We start from the raw sequence: 18,776 nt of genomic DNA on the forward strand, positions 1-18,776 counted from the left end.
TACCAGTTGCTGAAAGCCCCAGAAGGGGAGAGTGCTCTTGCACCTTCTTCCTCCCCCAGCCCCGCTCCCCCCAGCCTTATCTGGGACAGATTTGTGGGTGAGGAGGTGGAGTGAAGAGAAGCAGCAGCCCAGTTCTGTGAGCAGATACCCACTTATGCTGCATTGGATCTCACACTACATCACAGGAAGCAATTGCATATACTCACCATAGGGATTGATGCTGAGCTGGAAAAGGATGGCATCCCCAACAGCCAGACATGCAACAGGGTTTGGAATTGTTGGTAAGAGTGGAGCATGTTGGGATTGCGCAGCCTCTCCCTCCCGCCGACGTCTCTGCCGCGGAGGAGGCAGCTCTGAATCTCCTGGATTGGAAAAGTTGATGGAAAGGGGAGGAGCTAGTCAAGAGTTAAGGAAAGATGCTTATTCTGTGGGTAGGTGGAAGGACTGGACCACAAGTTCTTACAGAGATGGGAACCCACCCAAGTTGTGGGTGAAGAAACCACCAATGTCCAGTAACACACTCCTATATTCCCTTGTTTTCTGACTCACAGGCCATTGGGGGTCCATTGCAATGTATCCCTTTTCAAAATATATGAAGGTTCTCTCAGTGATGTTTGATCTGGGATTGACCATTCACACATGCAAGTAACCATAAAACACTGTTGTGATGAGGAACAAGTGTAAACCAGCTGGATCATAGATCCAAAGTGATTTTAGTAGGGGGGGGAGGGGAGTTGCACAGTCTGTGGGTTGTCTGCAAAGGGTCCATCTCACACTTATTATTATCAGGCATTACAGTCATAGTGCTTATGGAAGACCTAGACTCCAGATGCATAATTCAATGCACTCCTGTCACTAAACTGCGGCAAACCAAACACCTTACCGGCCAGGAAAGTGTCCAGCATGTCTGGGCTGAAAAGCAATAAGCCAAAAACTCCACTGGGTCCAAAGAGAGCCAAATGCACCTGCTGGCTTTTCTGCACATGTTCATCGGGTCCCAAGGTATTTGGTAGCTCCTGCAAAGCAATACAGCATTGTTTGTCTTACAGTCTGCTATTTAACATAAGTTATTCGTTGGACTTCTCTGACTTCCTTATATGGTCCCCAGCAGAGTAGTCCTAGAGAAACTCCAAGACTTAGGTGACATTCACAGCATGTATTTAAACCAGCATCATACTGCTTTAAACGGTTCCCAGAGTTGTTTAACAACGAATCCCTCTTCAGAAGGAATTGTAGCTCTGTGAGGGGAAATAGGGGTCTCCTAACAACTCTCAGCAGCTTTAACAATCTCCAGAGCTTCCAGAATTCTTTGGGGGAAGCCATGACAGCTCAAAGTGGTATGATACTGGTTTAAGTGTGTGGTGTGAATGTGACCTTAAACATCCATCTGCATGCAGAGAGAACCATTCTCCTTCAGCCCTGGCATTCTCCACTCACTCTTTCTTGAGTCCCATCAACACTTAGAAGCAGCTCCCTCTCTGGACCAAATCTCAGGGAAACCTGTGGAGCTCTCAAGAGGCATAGCCGATCACACAGCTCTTCAGCGGAGATGTACTGCTCACAGTGGCACCTGGGAAGCAGAGAGAAACAATGCTGCTTCTGTCTGAATCTGCATTCCAGGGAAATAAGCTTGAAAGGCTTACTTTCATATAAGCTGGGAGTCAGCTGTGTTTGCTGGTGCCAGAACTAAGAAATATGCAGATCTCTGTGTTGTGAGATGCAGGGGCCACTGGTGAAGAATTATGTAGGCAGCAAGGCAGAGTTAGGGACCCTTGAAGTGTTATTGGAGTTGACCATTGATGGTTGGCCATTGACCATGCTGGCTGGCACTGTTGGGAGTTGGAGTCTCAACAACACCTGGATGACCACAGGTTCCCCATTCCTGTAACAAAGGGTTCTCAAGCTCTGTCCATTGGCTTCCCCTGACCTGGGTCATGGTGGGACTCTGATTGACAACAGTGACAACAATAACCCACCTTTCATCCCAAGGTCCCAGGGCAAATTACAATTAAAACACAATAACAAAAACAGTTTAAAGGCAACTTAAAAATCCAGAAATGAGGCATGTCCTCACACTGGCCTCCAAAACAATCCAGAGACTGGAACAACTCCACTATGAGGAAAGGATATGATGTTTGGGCTTTTTAGTTTAGGGGGGGGGGAAAGATAATTATAGAGGTATATAAAAATCATTAATGCTGTTGAGCAAAGAGAAATTCTCCTCCACTAGTAGCTAATGGGGTCATCCAATGAGGCTGAATGGTGGGAGATTCAGAGAACTTATCCACATACTGCATAGCGAAGCTATGGGATTTGCTACTACAAGGTGTAGTTATGGCCACTTACATGGATGGCTTTAAAAGGGGATTAGAGAAATTCGTTCAGGGTCTGGGCCAAGAGGGCTTCCAGGGAAAGTGTGGATAGCCAGAATTACCAGTGACATCAGTGAGGGAGTAGGGGAACTCCATCAAGCCTCTTCTTATGAGAATTCCAAGTGCCACCAAGCCTGATGAAAGGAACGCAAACAGGAGCAGCCCTGTCCTCTTGGACCAGACACTGGAGGGGGTACCAGTGGTGGATGTTGACATGGTAAGGCTGCAAGAATGATCTGATAACATGTGCAAGCAAACAAACATGGAATTTGGGCATGAAGCTTATGAGACTGAGAAGAAGTCCATTCCTTACATATTAGGGCAGAAAACATAGGTTCTGCCACGGTGTGGGGATCTGCAGCCAGTTCTGGCTCTCTAATGGGCACATCTTCCTCCCTCAGCTCCTTTGGAAGGAAGGAAGGAAGGAAGGAAGGAAGGGAGGGAGGGAGGGAGGGAGGGAGGGAGGGATATAAATTTAATTTGAAAAAAAATCAAAACAATTAATCTGTCTAAATGCACCTGCTTCCAGATGTACTTTTTGGGGGAAGTTATTTGTAAATGTATAACCTAAATGTGGAAATGAAACAATGTGTGAAGTGACTCCCATTTTTTATTTCTGTTTTGCCTTCTATGCAGAGGCTGCTGGCAAGGGGGATGAGGCCAGAGTGTTGACATTTGTCACATCATACTTAATCCCATTTGAAAAACCCGAGCAATGGTAAAAATGCATGAGTTGGCCGAGATTTACATTCCCGATTGCTAAGGAGAAGAACTTGTCTCTCTGGTACCCAGTAATGCTTTCCCGAAAAGATGGTGCTTACATGCCAAGTTCAGCGTGGAGCTCACCACTTGCTGGACCACAGACCAGAGAGCAGTTATAGTGCTCAGGGGACACACACTTGCGGGTGGATGCTAAGCGGACCTCCCAAGGAGCGCAGCGCTCCTCTACCTGCAGAAGAGGAAGAAAAGGGGCAAGTCAGAGTGGTATAATGTTCATAAAAGATGCTGCTATGGAGCATCACACATGCATCAACAGCCATGGTGCATCACCTGGGGCTGGCAGTCCTGGTCGCTGTTGCTGTCAGGTGTTTTCTTCCCTCTCTCGTCAAAGTAAAGGTATCCCACCTGGCAAATGCAAGAGCCATCAGACTCCTGGAAAGCCCGATTCAGACCATGGCAGGTACAGCTGGTAGCACCTTGAGGAGGCAAGCTGAGGTTCAGAGGGGGGTTGACTACTCATCTAAAAAGCATGGCAGCGCATGCACTCACTCCTTATCTGCAAATGTTTGCACACTGCAGAAATGAAGCCCTTGTGCAAGCAGCTCCAAATGATGCTAATGAAGGGAACTGAGCCAGGGAACAGGTGGGTTTACCTGGATTGGATGTTGATGAACTGCCACAAGGAAAACACCCGGTTTGAGCTGGGAGGTGATTGAAAGAGCCAGCAGGGCAGGGGTGGCATTCCTCCAGCCGCTTTGCTAGGGTGCTGTTGCCGTAAGTACCAGGAGGACAGGGCTCGGGGGAAGAGGTCAGGTCTGGGCAATAATACCCCTGGGGGCAAGGATGCTGGAGGTAACTTGCAGTACCTGGGGGGAAGAGGAAGAATGGGAATTTCTCACTCTGTACACAGCACCAGCCTAGACAAACCAGTGGTATAAAAATGATGGGTTGTCTCCAATGCTTGTCCTACTCAGAGCAGACTCGTTGAAGTTAATGGAGGTGACTAATTGAGGTTCATTCATTTCAGCAGGTCTACTCTGATGCAACCCAATGTTCTTTGGCTCCTGGCTCAGATTTTAAATGTGGCATTTCTTAAAGAGATGCTCAAAGGATGGTTTCTTCTTGTGTCCTCCCCCTGCAAACCTTGAAACCAATTTCTCAACCACAACTATCTCCCTGCTCTCTGTGGTGTTGTGTGGAACAATCACCTTCAGGGCAGCTGAATCCTGGTGGGCAGGGCTGGCAAGGTGGAATGGTCTCCAGGTTGCCACCATAGGTTCCGGCCGCGCATGCCCTGCAGCTCTTCTCAAAGGAGTCTCTCAGGCCTGTCGTGTTCAGGGCTGTGTAACCGGATTGGCACAGGAGTGGATGCGCACTGCCAAGAGGGCAGTAGTGGGGATAGACACACCTGAGAAATAGAAGCAGGGCTGAGGACGATCAGAGAACAAATAGGACTTCCTGTGAATAGTTCACATTTCTGCAGCAGAGGGAGAGTATCCCCCAATGGGTTTATCCTTTCACTCGCTCATTCAAGGTAATGGAAGATAGTCCGTGCTTAGTACTCATTTCTGTGTTATCTGATTCCAGAAAAAAAAATCTATTTGCAGACCCCTTAACCCAGAAAATCACAGGAGTAAAGTGGTATACTGGCATATAGTTCTTCCCTGCTATTTTCAGAGGAGAACAGAGGCACACATGCATGGAAAGGGTGGCTCGCATTTGAATAAAAATGTCAGCAGGGGTGCGGAGCAAGCCTCTTTCTATTAGTTTTAAAAAATAAAAAATCCTTCTGTTAAATAAAGCTTTTTTGGAAGGCTATGCTGAACAGGACACCCAAATTACATGTGTGGGATTTTGCAACTCTGAAGCAGCTTTACAGTATTCATGAAATGCATAAAGTTTTGGGTGGGTAGGGGGTTAGAAACTCCACAATGATATGTTTGGTTTTAAAGCATGAATTTTCCAGAGGTGTGGAGTCTTTGCCTCCTGTGAAATATACTCACAGCTGCCCCGGAATGTTGTATGTGGATGACCCTTCCGGACAGTAATACCCAACTGGACACAGGGGAGGAACCCCCGTGCGAGGTCCGCAGTAAGAGCCAGGCCGGCATATCTGAGGACTAGGTGAACCTATAGGAAAGGAAAAGCAATAGATGTCCCACTTGCGCTATGCATTTAAAGAAGTATCCATTGGCTTTAAGCAGCCGCAGCTTTTACCAAAGAACCATGGCCAGTTCCCTCGCAGAACTACAACTCCCCAGAGTTCCCATGGAAGGAGGGGTTGAGTTTGCCCCTCACAGAACGACAATTCCCAGCAACCCTCAACAAACGTCAGATCCCAGAATTATTTGGAGGAAGCTATGTACTTTAAATGTGTGTCATGTACACAAGAGTATTGCTTCAGCCTACACATTCTGGCTCCTCGCAAGTACAAAACACCCAGAAAGTATCAAGGGGAGAATGCCCAACTAGTTACTGAAACCCATATTGTAAGCGCCATGATGCTTAAGAGTTGATGCATGATCACATCTCACCTGGTGGGCATTCGTAGCCTGGTTCGCAAGGTATGCCCTGGATGTTTGGTACCCCCGACTTAGCTGGGTCTGGGCAGTAAAACCCAGAAGGGCAGGTGTTACAGTCCTCCAAAGATGTAGCACCAGGCTGGGTCCTAAAGGTGCCAGGTGGGCAAAGGAAAGCCTCTCTTTTTCCTGGGCACCAATGGCCAGGAGCACAGGGATAGTCTCTAAAAGCAGTGGCTCCTGTTGGATGAAAGACAGGAAAACAATTTAAGGTAGAAGGGGGCCAAAGAGAGAACCTCACTATAACACCCCTGATCAAAATAACCTAGTTTGCTTGTGGGGCAAGCTTAACAGTTCTTGAGGCCCAGTTCTCAAAAACCACAGGGAAAACATAGGAAACTTCCTTATACCAAGGCAGACTATTTATCTACTTAGCACAGTCTACTCAGACTGGCAGGAGCTCTCCAGCGCAGAATTCCTACAGAATCACCAAATTAGCTGATTCTTTCTAAATAGAGGTGGCAGGGATTGAACCTGAACTGTGCCAGTTGGTCGTTATAAGAACAATCATTTCAGAATTGGCTCTTGAGTTTGATTTCCTCCTCTACCCTCCCTGTCTTTTTCCCCTTGTGTGTTATGCGTTGTTTATTTTATTTTTAAGATTGTAAGCCTGCGGGCAGGTACTGTAATGGAATCATAGAGTTAGAAGAGCCCACAAGGGCCATCTAGTCCAACCCCCTGCAATGCAGGAAACTTTTGGCCAACACAGGGATTGAACCCACAACCCTGAAAATAAGTCTCATGCTCTACTGACTGAGCTATCTCATGTTTTAACAGATTGCATGTAAGTCACTCTGGGAACTTTTTTGACTGAGGAGCAGAGTACAAATGTTCTAAATAAAACAACAACAACACAAAACAACAACAACAACAACAACAACAAAGTTCCTGCAGGTTCCTACTGTTAACACTTCTGCTTTCATGTCATTTAACTTGAAATTTCAACCACCTCCTGGATGGGGAATCTGCTCCATCATTCTTGAGCTGAACAGGAATTTTGCAGACTGAGTTTAGAGCTGGGCCTGAAGTTGGCAGCTTACCTGTGGCCGCGCACAGATGGTCTGATGAGCAGGGCTGGCAATCAATAGGGTTCTCAGTCCCCATTTCTATTCGGAAAGCCTGCCTTGGGCACTGTGGGAGGGCCCGGGGTCCACCAGGGGTGGTGTGATTCATTCCGTGGCAGTCGTACCCAAAAGGACATGGGTAGGCTACTGGATCCCCTGAAGAGAGAGGGAGAGAGAAGGTGTGAAGGTGTTCAAAGGGATAGACTTGCAGTACTTAGGGCAGGGGTGGGGGACCTGCAGGCTACAGATGTTATCAGAGTACAACTCACAATAGACTCAGCCAGCACAGCCAATGATGTGAGTTGGAATCCAATGACACACAAAGGCAGGAAAGTTTGTTGTCCTTGGTTGGGTGTGCATGAGATCTGAAAGGAGAGAGGGAGGGAGGGAGGGGGGGATGCCTCACAAAGGTGTTTTGGGAAAGGGATTCCAGGAATAAATTCTGACCTGCTTTACACCAGCGGCCTGGTGGGCAGGGCAGGCAGTTTTCTCTTTGTCTTGCACCTGGGGCAGAGCCAATAGTGTCATCTGGACAAGGAATGGGTGCCTCTGAGCCTTCTGGGCAATAGAATCCTGGGTGATAAGTAGGAAACACTCCACAGTTTAATGGCTTGTGGTAAAGATTAGGACTGAGAGATCCATCAATTTCAGTTCCTCCCAGTTCCTCCTTTCCCCACTCTTGAGTTTGGTTCTTCACATTTCCACATTAGTTCCATATATATAGGCTTCAAGAAGTTTCATCAACACTTTTTTGTGAATTTTCCTGAATATTCAGACACACACACACACACCAAAAAAACAGGGATGGACCTATATTTTAAATTCCTAGATGCCAATAACACATTATTTTTGTGCAAGGCAAAATAAGATGAAATTACATTTAGCCTGAAATCCTACTGCACACTTAGAAGGGAGTAAGCCCAAATGAGTCCAGTGGTGCTTACTTCTGAGTAAACATGCTTAGGACTGGATCCATAAACACCAGCATCAAAACTTTCAGGAGCTGGTGATTTTTAAATCCCCATTTCTCATTGTGTTCTGGTTGGACTGAATTTTCAATCATGTGTGCTTGCTTCTTGGCAGACTGCTTAGTTACCTGCTGGGCAGGGTCCTGCACACACCTGACCCCAGATGCAGTCTGCCAGGGGGCTCCAGGTAAAGTTATGGCCCTGTGGGGTGGCATCTGGGCTCCCTTCTTGGCAAAAGAATCCGGCAGCACATCTCCCTTCCACTCGTCCTCTCCTAGTGCAGAGAAAGTGGTAGGAATTTATTTAGATGGCAAAGAGGCATTATTCATTAAAACTACACCTTTTCAGTGCCACTTTTAAAAATGAATTCACAGAGCAGTTTACAGTATAAACCCAGGGTTGCCAACATGCCCTCTGGCTCCTTCCACAACACCCACGAAAGGTCTCAGTAAATATGCCCACAAAAGTCTACACTGAGAGACTGTTTGCTCTTCCCACTCAGTTCCTACTAGCACTTGCCTTCACTGATTGTGTTTCTGATGCCTGAACTTATTTACATCCCTGGCTTTATAGCTGTTTTGATGGACTGTTTTGTGGGTGCAAAGAAAGGCAGGATAAAAGCAAATGCATTAAGTAGAATGAAATGAAGCTAAACAAAAAGAAAGAGGAAAGAAGCAAAGCAGCACAATACGGCACACTGGAATTTGCTGAGGCAGTGGAAAGGATTCACTCACTACCTGCAGAAGTGACCCAGAGGACAGGGAAAACATCCTCTCTCCTCCTGAAGGCCAGACATATCCATGGGAGTAAAAGTGCCATCGGGACATGGATAAGGAAACAAAGTACCTAAGGAAAGGGGACATATAAAAAACACAGATCAGTGAAGTATGCAACAACTTAAGAAGAGCCCTGCCGGATTACATCAAAGTCCAGCATCCTGTTCTTACAGTGGATGGCCAGATGCCTATGGGAAGCCCGTAAGAAGGACCTGAACACAACAGCACTCTCCCCAATTGAGATTCCTAGCAACTGGCATTCAGAGTTTGTGAATGAAACTTTAGGTGATGGGTCAGTTAAAGCTTGTGGCCCTTTGGTTAGTGTGCTGCTGTTTGTACCTTCAGGGCAATATGAATGTGGCGGACAGCGTCTGGGCTTCCCTGTGGCAGCCTCATGGCAGTAGAAGCCTGCTTGGCATGGGAGGCAGCCTTCTGAGCCCCGGTTTGGTTGGTATTCACCGATGAGGCAAGGGGATGGATAGGCAGCCCCAGATTGGCAGAAGTGCCCCTGGAGACCAGAGAGAGAGAGAGAGAGAGCAGAAAAAATTGAGACAAAATAATTAACTAACTGCCCACAAACAAACAAACAAACAAACAAACACACAAGCTATCTTCTACTAAGCCAGACCATTGGTCCATCTAGCTCCATAATGCCTACACGGATTGGCAGCAGCACTCCAGGGTTTCGGGCAGAGGACATTCCCAGCCCTACCTGGAGATGCCTAGGGTTGAACCAGGGACTAACCTCATGCAAAGCAGATGCTCTGCCACTGAACTATGACCCTTTTCTTAAGATATAAGACCATAGGAGGCTGATCAATACCGAATCAAGTCAATTTACCTCAGCATTGCCAGCACTGTCTGGCAGCAGCTCTCTGGGATTTCAGACAAGAATTTCCCTCAGTCATATCCAATAATTGTTGGATAAACATTGTAATCAACATAATAAATGAATCCAATAAACATTGTAAGAACACAGTAAGCTCAATCAGACAATTGGCCATCTTATGCAGTATTGTTTACACTGGCTGGCAGCAGCCCTCCAGGGTTTCAGGCCAGAGTCTCTCTCAACCCCATCTGGAGACACCAATGGTTGAACCTGGGATTTTCTGCATATAAGTAAGATGTTCTACAATGGTGCCACAGCCCCAGGTCGAGCACAGGGAAAGGCCGCAGCCGGCATGGCATATTCAGGGAATATCCAAGATCTAATCCAGAACATCTGGAGGGCACCATGTTGGCTACTTCTGGTTTAAACCTTTGCAACAGACCACCAAATCAGACCCCCCCCAACGGAATGGCAACCCCCAGAATGCTCAGCTATCCTGTCCCACTACATGCCTCTGGGCATCTCTCCCAGTTTCACCCAACACTAGTTTCTATTGTTTATTTTCATCAGGTGTGGGGGACCTGTGGCCCTCCAGATGTTGATATACTACAACTCCCACTGTCCCTCCCCACTGGCCATTCTGGAGGATGCTGGGATTTGGAATCCAAAACCATCCAGAGGACAACAGGCTTGCCAAAGCTTTAAAAAAACAAACAAAAAACAACAAACCCACACAAATCTAATTACAGCATCTGTGGCTGAGTAGGGGAGAAACATCCCATGACTCAGTTTTCTGATTTTTTCTATTCAGAACATTCCAGATTGGTCCTGTATCAAGAATCAACAATCTTCACATTGGCTTCCATGGAGAATATCCCAAGCTACCAAACCTCCTTTGTCAAATCCAATGCGCTGCCCAAGGGTTGTATTAAGGCTGGGGTGGGAACTGGTGGCCTTCGAGCTGTTGCTCGACTCCATCCCTCATCATCCCTGACCATTAGACATACTGCCTGGTGGGATTTCATTCCAGCACAACACCTGGAGAGACTAAGGGCTTCCTCCTATAAAGCAACCCAAAGATAATCTGGTTCCCAAAAATTGTGATAGCAAACCCCATTACAACAGAGCACATGTTCCATACCTCAGGGCAGAGAAATGCTGTTGGGCTGAAGGAGCTGAAGTTTGCCGGGCAGTAGAAACCAGCAGCACACTGTCCAGTAGGTGAACTTAAACCCACTCCGGCACAGAAGAATCCTGGATAGCATGGGACGCAGCAGTCTGGAGAGGAACCTCCTGCGGGACACAAAAGCTGGCAGAGATCAGTTTGATCTGGAGGATGAGGAACATAGGAAGCTGCCTTACACCGAGTCGCTGCCTTATATCACTCTCTACAGCCTTATATCACTCTCCACAGCCTAGAGAGCCAGTTTGGTATAGTGGTTAAGAGCAGCAGACTCGTAATCTGGGGAACCGGGTTCGTGTCTACACTCCTCCACATGCAGCTGCTGGGTGGCCTTGGGCTAGTCACACTTCTCTGAAGTCTCTCAGCCCCACTCACCTCACAGAGTGTTTGTTGTGGGGGAGGAAGGGAAAGGAGAAGGTTAGCCGCTTTGAGACTCCTTCGGGTAGTGAAAAGCGGGATATCAAATCCAAATCCAAACTCTTACAGCCACAGCTGGTGCTGTAATTCTCCAACAGAGAATTATCCCTGAAGGTGTGCTCTTCTATTCTCTCCCAAGACAGATAGAGGCCAACAACAACTGCAGAGCACGACCATCCTGTGAGATGGTTGTAGGAATGCATTGGAGCCTCAATAAGTGGTAATGTGTACATAGCCTAAAACTTTAAAATACAAAAGTACTGTGTGAAGATCTTCCAGGTCTGCTTTGCCCGTGATTTGAGAGTTTGATTTTCTCTATCAAACCAAGAGGTTCAAGCCAAAAATACAAGTTACTTTAAAGATTTTAGCTTTGAAAGGATGAAAGTGGAGCTGTCAGTTTGGCTCATGTTACCTGGCTAGAAAGTTAGTGGGCTTTCTGCTATCTCTGATGGAAAAAAGTTTTAGCTGATGAATGACACATGTATTAACTGATTGACTGAATTAGCTAGCCAATTAATTTTAAACGCATTTGCATATCATCATCAGCTCAATAAAGAGACAACTTCTGAGATATCAGATGATAAGGCTATCAACTATTTGATAAACAAAAGCTTACATGTGGTAGAAGAAAATGCAATTTTATTTAATTTATTTGATTTTGCTTCTGTTAAAGTAATGTATCAAAACCCAAACTGAACAAGAAGATTTCCCAAGAGGCAGCTTCACTGATTAAAATATGCCCACGCCAATTCAAAATAGTTCTCATTGGCTAATCAGGCAAGGCAATCTGTGACCCTCGAAATGTTCGTGGGATAATAGAATTGTAAAATTGGAAGGGACCGTGATGGTCATCTAGTCCAACCCCCTGCAATGCAGGAATGTTTACCTGACATGGGACTTGGACTTTGCAAACCTTGCTCAGTATTGTCTGGCAGCAGCTCTCCAGGGAATCTTTACCCAACACGGGGCTCAAATCCATGACTCTGAGATTCAGAGTCTCATGCTCTGACTGAGCTATCCCCCAGAGATGAGGGGAGTTGTAGGGACAGGAGCATGTGGAGGCCCCACAGTTTGCCTACCTTGAGCTAAGCCTTTAGTGTCTTTAGTTGATTCATCTGCCAAACTTTGCTTTTCAGCTTAAACACTGGGTTACAGTGCTTGCACTTGCTCAGTGCATTGGAAATAGGTTGCTGTCTTTTGTGACTAAGGATGGAAATGGCCTTCAGGAGGGAAAGGTGAGCCCTGCATAGGTGTTCAGTTTGAATTTGTAAAGGGGCAAGTGGGAACATGAACAGTAAGCCACACCCCTCCAAAGGATGCTGCATGTGTCAGGCAATGTACAACCACCTTTAGTCTGAGGGGGGTTGCCCTATTTATGTGTAAAATTATGGAACCCTAATTGACTAGGATTTCCATCCCTGTATTAGAAATTATATTTGTGAATAAGGCAGCCTCTTTCAGAATACAATAAATGAAGACACTGTCCAGGGAATGTGTTTGGCGTCCACAGCACCATCAAGGATCTCCTCATTTTGTTCCTGTTTGCCCCTTCATGTGTTCAAACTGAATAGCTGGTCCCAACCACACCATACAATTTTAACGCTCTGATACCACTCGATTAGTCATGGCTGTCCCCAAAGAATTCTGGGAACTGTAGTTCACTCAGGGGGATGGGAGTTATAAGGAGGTTGCTCACAGGGCTACAATGTCCAGTGCCCTTAAACTATACTTCCCAGGATTCTTTGAGGGAAGCGGTAACTGTTAAATGGGTATAAGAGGGCTTTATATGTATGATGTGGTTATGGCCAGTGCTTTTTTCGTGGGGGGGGGGGGGTATGCAGGGGTATGCATACCCCTAAACATTTTGTGAAACTAAGTTTGGCCTCACTGAGGGGCAGTAATTCAATATGAGTAGAAAATTAGAGTACCCCTAGAAAAAAGCACTGGTTATGGCAACTGGAAGAGGTTAGAGGGCATGCACCCCTCATAAAGCTGGTGTGGATGCTGTGGGGTCACCCGAAGAGGGAAATCAAGGAGTGGAATGAGAGACTAACCTTTCTTCTACCTGCTAGCTCTCCCACACAAATGTCTCTCCAACAGCTTTTAATTTTTTCCTATCTCACCTGATTTCAAAATGGAAATGGGTGGGCTAGGCAGGGGAAGAGTTTTAGTATGAGTGTAAGCATTGACAAAAACAGTTCAGCACACCTCCCTTCCACTGATCCACTGCTTCAGAACCCCTCTGGGTATCTTGAAAAATGTGGCATTGGGACCTTGCATTTGCTGAAATAACATTTAGTTCCACCCTAAAATATGCTTGTGTCTGTATGTAACCTTGCAAACCTTGCTCAGTATTGTCTGCACTGTCTGGCAGCAGCTCTCTAGGGTTTCTGACAGGTGACATCCCCCCCCACACACACACCTGCAGATGCTTGGGATTGAGCCAGAGACCTTTCTGCATGAAGAACAGGTGCTCTGCCACTGAGCTATGACCCTTCCCCTTCATGTTTCCCCTCCAGTGAAGAAGAACAAGGATTTGGCACATTTCTTACATGGTAGGTTAACAAATGGGCTCCTTGCGTTCAGAGAAAGTTAGGTGAGGTAGCAGCTGAAATTTGAACATGGAGTACCCATGCTGTACTCACCTGTAACATTATTCAGAGTGCCCACTGGACAGGGAACAGGGAACCGAGTGCCTTCTGGACAATAGTGCCCCCGTGGGCAGGGCCCATTAAGAGGAAATTCAGGTGTGCTCTGTGGGACAGCATCAGAGGCTCCCCCTGAACAGTAATACCCAGAGGAGCACAGACCTGCCAATTGGAAAACAGAACTCTCAGGGGCTGTGGACACATCATATGACGATATGCAAACAGTGTTAAGGTGCCCCTATAAAGGTTAGCTTGGAACAGACACCTTGCTCCTGTGTTGTTCACATATGTATGAAGGGTCCACACCTTTCTGGGGCAGGGGGAAAGCCAATACTTCTAATTCCTCTAGTATGAATGAAGGTAAGGTAAAGGTAAATAACCCCCGGATGGTTAAGTCCATTCAAAGGCAACTATGGGGCTACAACGTTCATCTTGCTTTCAGGCAGGTGTATGAATGAACTACTAATCTGACAGAGGCGAAGAGAAATCTCTTAATAAATCAGAGATGTGTGCTACTACTTCATTCCATAACTCTTATTTTCTGCAACAAGGCAGCCTCTGAATCATTTTGAAGTACTTGCAAGATTTCACTGTGTCTAGCCTATACCACTTCAACATAAAGGTGAGTGGCACAGAATGGAAAACTCCTCAGTTCAAAACATTCCTTGCATATCTGGGAGAAACCTTTCCCTTAATGTCAAGAGTTCTCTCTCTCTCTCTCTCTCTCTCTCTCTCTCTCTCTCTCTCTCTGTTAAGGGGCATGCAAGTAGAAAGGTTAATGTGCATATCAACTGAGAACTGTGCATATTCACCAGGTCTCATGGAGAATGTGCACATAACCCTTCCACAAAGAGGGAATTGTGCACATTACCTGGTCAATATACATATGCTCCAACAGACCTTGAAACATGTGCCTATACAGATAGAATTTTGCAGATTCCCTGGTCATTATGCATAATCTCCAACAGGCCTTGGGCAATGTGCACAGCATCCATTAACTGCTATCAGTGGCATCGTGTCTTTGTACATCTTCACCATTTATTACATTTATTCATTGCTTTGCACAAGATGACTCAAAGCATCATAAAGGTTAAGGTAAAGAAAGGGACCCCTGACCATTAAGTCCAGTCGCAGATGACTCTGGGGTTGCTGCACTCATCTCACTTTACTGGCCGAGGGAGCCGCCTTTGTCCGCACACAGCTTCTGGGTCATGTGGCCAGCATGACTAAGCCAGAACCAGAGCAGTGCATGGAAACACCGTTTACCTTCCCGCCGGAGTGGTACCTATTTATCTACTTGCACTTTGACGTGCTTTCGAACTGATAGGTTGGCAGGAGCTCAATACAAGTCACTTGACAATAATTTAAAAACGAGACATTGGGAAGCAGATTCCAAATAACTTCCATGACTACCAACCATTCATAGGTAACTCCTCCAGGAATGTGTTTGATTCTCTCATAAAGCCATCTATGCTACTAGACACCCCGTGGCTGAAGATTACTAGGACTTGTGACTCACCTCAGAGCAATAACTAACCCTACCTCTTACCATCAGGTTCCCAGTTAGCATTTCCACTGCAGTACCTCCCAACTGGGCATGGTTTGCAGGCATTGGAGGAGAGCGCCCCCTCCAGGGTGTTCAGGGTCCCAGCAGGACATGGCAAAGGAATGGCTGTCTGGGCTGGGCAGTAGTAACCTGCCAAAGCAAGAAAGCATTAGGGGGCTGTGTGTACACATTATATTTATAGTGTAAAGGGACTGGTGGTTGAGTTGGGCAATTCCTAGGTTCCTTCAGCTCAGTAATTCTGAGTTTGTAAGATCAGGGGTCTGGTGAACTGAAGGGCTGATTTAGACAAGAGTCCCCATTTGCAGGGGTGGGGCTGGAGAGCACATTTGGAAAGGTAAGAAGATAGATCCATCCCCAAACAAACAAAACAGAGAGAGTGAGGTGCAGGGAGAAGGCAACTCCCCCCAACAAAACAACAACCAAACCCTAAAAACATGAAGGGGGGGGTGGAAGGTATTGGTACTTGTCAAAGGTGTGAGTTTCTGGCTTTGTTATGTAAAATAGTTGGCCAAGTACAGACTATTTGTTGCTAATGGCTGGAGTAAGGTTACCAGACATCCCGGATTTACAAATCAGTTCCCTGACAAAATCCTATCATTCCTACTGAAGTTGAAAAGTGTCCTCGGATTTATTGAAAAAAATCTGGTAGCCTTAGGCTGGAAGCCCTTCTGGAAGGAAGCATGTCTTTGTCCCCTCTGTGGCAGCTGTTGTCGTTCAGCTATGTCTGTGTGGATCAAGACTGCAGACTGAGAGAAGCAAGGAACTTGTATACATGCTAGGTCCCTGGAATGTGTGGCATTTGGAGAACTGCAGCACACAAGGATTTGATTCAAAGGATTTTGAAGGAGTGTGGGATGGAGAATTATCATGGTAACTCAGGAAAGGAATTGTGCATCATAGTGGATAACACTGACAGTCAAGGAAAGAAGGTAAGGAGTGCTTTTTACCTCCGGCAAATAGTGTGCCTCCAATCAGTGGAGTTAAATGCAATCTCTCAGTGTCTCACCTCTGGGGCAGCTGAGTGGCTCCACAGTAGCAGCATAACGGCAAGCTGTACCCGCTGGGCAAGGGAGACAGAAGCTGGCCCCGACCATGGGGCTAAACATGCCAGGCTCACAAGGAACTTCCAGAATGGCACCCTCAGGGCAACGGAATCCTCTAGGGCATCTGTACCCATGAATCCCATCGCTGGGGCAGGGAGCAGCATTTCCCTCAAGGCAAACACACCTACAAATATTACATAGGAGTATCTAAGGCAGGAGTAGCCAACACGGTGTTCTCCAGCTGCTGTTGGATTCCCACTTTCATCAGCCCCATTCAGCATGGCCAATGGTCAAAGAGGATGGAAACTGAAGGTCAAGAAGATTTGGAAGGCACAACTTTGCTACCCCTAATCTAAGGCTCATCAAGGCTCTTGGCCTAAACTGGAAGGACAGAGTCTAATCCACACCTCTAGTTTCAGTTTAAGATATGCTTATAACCTGGCAGATGGTTGCCTGAGGAGACATGAATGCCTCTGCTTAAATTCATCATGGGTAGCAAATAAATTAACAACAACAGCAACAACAATTTATTTATATGCTGCCCATCTGACTGGGTTATCCCAGTCACTCTGGATGGTTTCCAACAAATTAAAACACAATAAACATCAAACATTAAAAACTTCCCTATTCCTTCAGATGTCTTCTAAAAGTCAGATAGTTGTTTATTTCCTTGACATCTGATGGTAGGGCGTTCCACAGGGCAGGTGCGACTACCAAGAATGCTCCTTGCCTGGTTCTCTGTAACCTTACTTCTCACAATGAGGGGAACCACCAGAAGGCCCTTGGAGCTGGATCTCAGTGTTTGGGTTGAACGATGGGGGTGGAGATACTTCTTCAGGTATATAGGGTCATAACCGTTAAGTGCTTTCAATGTCAGCACCAATAGAGCTAGACAGGTTGATGGGTTTTCTGAATGTAAGAATCTGCTTTATACCAAGTCAGACCATTGCTTCATCTAGCTCAGTAGTGTGTCCAGTGATTGACAGCAGCTCTTCAGGGTTTAAAGCAGGGTTCTCACCCAGACCTACTTGGAGATGCTGGCGGGGATCAAGCCTGGGGCCTCTGCATGCCAAGCAGATGCTCTGCTACTGAGTTAAAGCCCTTTCCACAAAAATATCAGGTCATAGCAGCCAATCTACTTACTGGAAGGCAGTGGCCCCATGCCACAAAATAAGAGGTGAGCAGAAATAAACATTCTGATCATCAAAATGGTAAACCCAGGGTTGGGATGCAAGCAGCAGAGCTCCGTTGTCACCTGTTTCCCTTGGCTGTCTATTACTCAGAAATGTGCTGTGCTTCTTTGCTAGTGATGCAAGGAGGTAGCCATTTCCATCCTGCACTCTTTTTGTCAAAACTACTGCTGTTTCTGTCCCATTAAAGTTCAGCATTAGCTAAAACATAAGTTGTTTTGTCTCACTATTAGCTATATAATCAATAAATGATATCACTGTGCCAAGCTGATTTAGAAACAGAACTCACAGATGTAAATCACTATGTAATTAACTTCAATCCATTTCAATGGAAGGGAAACTTCAAAAGCGATGTAGAAAATTGCATAATTTTTTTTGTAAGGTTTGCAGACCAAAAAACCCTCTGTGACAGCAAATTATGTTCATGTGATGTCCATTCCTGACCTTAGGTGAACGTGCAAACAGCAGTCATTTCCATTCCCATTCCCATTTGTGATGGGATTCCCCACATCCCTGCTCTTTGCATCTTAATAATGAGCCCTAAGACGCTCCCGTAGGAGAAGAAAAATCATAGTTATTAGGCCCTTCCCAAACACTACCTTTCAATTTAGGGTTTTCCTTTGGGTTCATGCAGAGCGATGGAGATTTGATGTTTCTCCGGGGCTGGATTCAGATTACCGTATATACTTGAGTATAAGCCTAGTTTTTCAGCACACTTTTTGTGCTTTAAAAGCTGCCCTCGGCTTATACTCAAGTCAACCATTCCTTAAGAAGTGTACAAGAACGGTGGTTCTTTACTCTCCCCAGGCAGCTTGTTCCATTCCTGAACTGCTCACATAAATGCAAACTTTAGACCCCAGAAGGCAGAAAGCCTATCAGTTAAGGAAGTATTAAAACCCCACAGGTGCTCACTTTCCCTGGCTCCTGCTTAAACAGGACAGGATCCCAGCCTTCTCTGTATAACACAAGGGAACATTGCGCTGTGGGTTAAACCACAGAGCCCTAGGGCTTGCTGATCAGAAGAATGGCGGTTCGAAACCTTGCGACGGGGTGAGCTCCACAGCAGCAAAGGAGGAAGAGGAAGGAGCAGCCCAAAGGGATGCTTTGGGCTGCTCGTTCCTCCTCTACCACACTGGCAAAGGTGAACCGGCTTATACTTGAGTCAATAAGCTTTCCCACATTTTTGTAGGGAAATTAGGTGCCTCGGCTTATATTTGGGTCGACTTATACTCGAGTATATACGGTACCACTCTGCCACTATCAGTTCATTGTGGTTTTGGATCTCTGATGATACTCTTTCTCCCAAATACCCAGGACAGCTGTGCTTCTTTTTATCCAGCTCTGTCTACATCACTCATGTAACCCCTATTTATTTATGGAGAATATCATGCGATCAGAGGCTACTGTGTTTCTTCACAGT

General features: G+C 46.2%; 1 protein-coding gene across 1 annotated transcript in view; it reads right to left on the minus strand.

Moving 5' to 3' along the window:
* The window catches only part of LOC117060330, a 43,120-nt gene that overhangs the window by 21,611 nt on the left and 2,733 nt on the right, over positions 1-18,776 (minus strand). Inside the window, exons 5-22 of the mRNA XM_033172545.1 lie at positions 16,130-16,350; positions 15,106-15,252; positions 13,554-13,718; positions 10,450-10,601; positions 8,819-8,987; positions 8,441-8,549; positions 7,832-7,977; positions 7,183-7,308; positions 6,712-6,891; positions 5,627-5,851; positions 5,096-5,222; positions 4,301-4,500; positions 3,746-3,958; positions 3,423-3,568; positions 3,194-3,321; positions 1,438-1,570; positions 884-1,016; positions 207-362 (exon numbers count right to left, since the gene is read on the minus strand). Coding sequence (XP_033028436.1) covers positions 207-362; positions 884-1,016; positions 1,438-1,570; positions 3,194-3,321; positions 3,423-3,568; positions 3,746-3,958; positions 4,301-4,500; positions 5,096-5,222; positions 5,627-5,851; positions 6,712-6,891; positions 7,183-7,308; positions 7,832-7,977; positions 8,441-8,549; positions 8,819-8,987; positions 10,450-10,601; positions 13,554-13,718; positions 15,106-15,252; positions 16,130-16,350 — 2,876 coding nt within the window. The remainder of the gene's footprint in view (positions 1-206; positions 363-883; positions 1,017-1,437; positions 1,571-3,193; positions 3,322-3,422; positions 3,569-3,745; positions 3,959-4,300; positions 4,501-5,095; positions 5,223-5,626; positions 5,852-6,711; positions 6,892-7,182; positions 7,309-7,831; positions 7,978-8,440; positions 8,550-8,818; positions 8,988-10,449; positions 10,602-13,553; positions 13,719-15,105; positions 15,253-16,129; positions 16,351-18,776) is intronic.

This window comes from Lacerta agilis, chromosome 15, assembly GCF_009819535.1.
Source record: "Lacerta agilis isolate rLacAgi1 chromosome 15, rLacAgi1.pri, whole genome shotgun sequence".
Taxonomy (NCBI): domain Eukaryota; kingdom Metazoa; phylum Chordata; class Lepidosauria; order Squamata; family Lacertidae; genus Lacerta; species Lacerta agilis.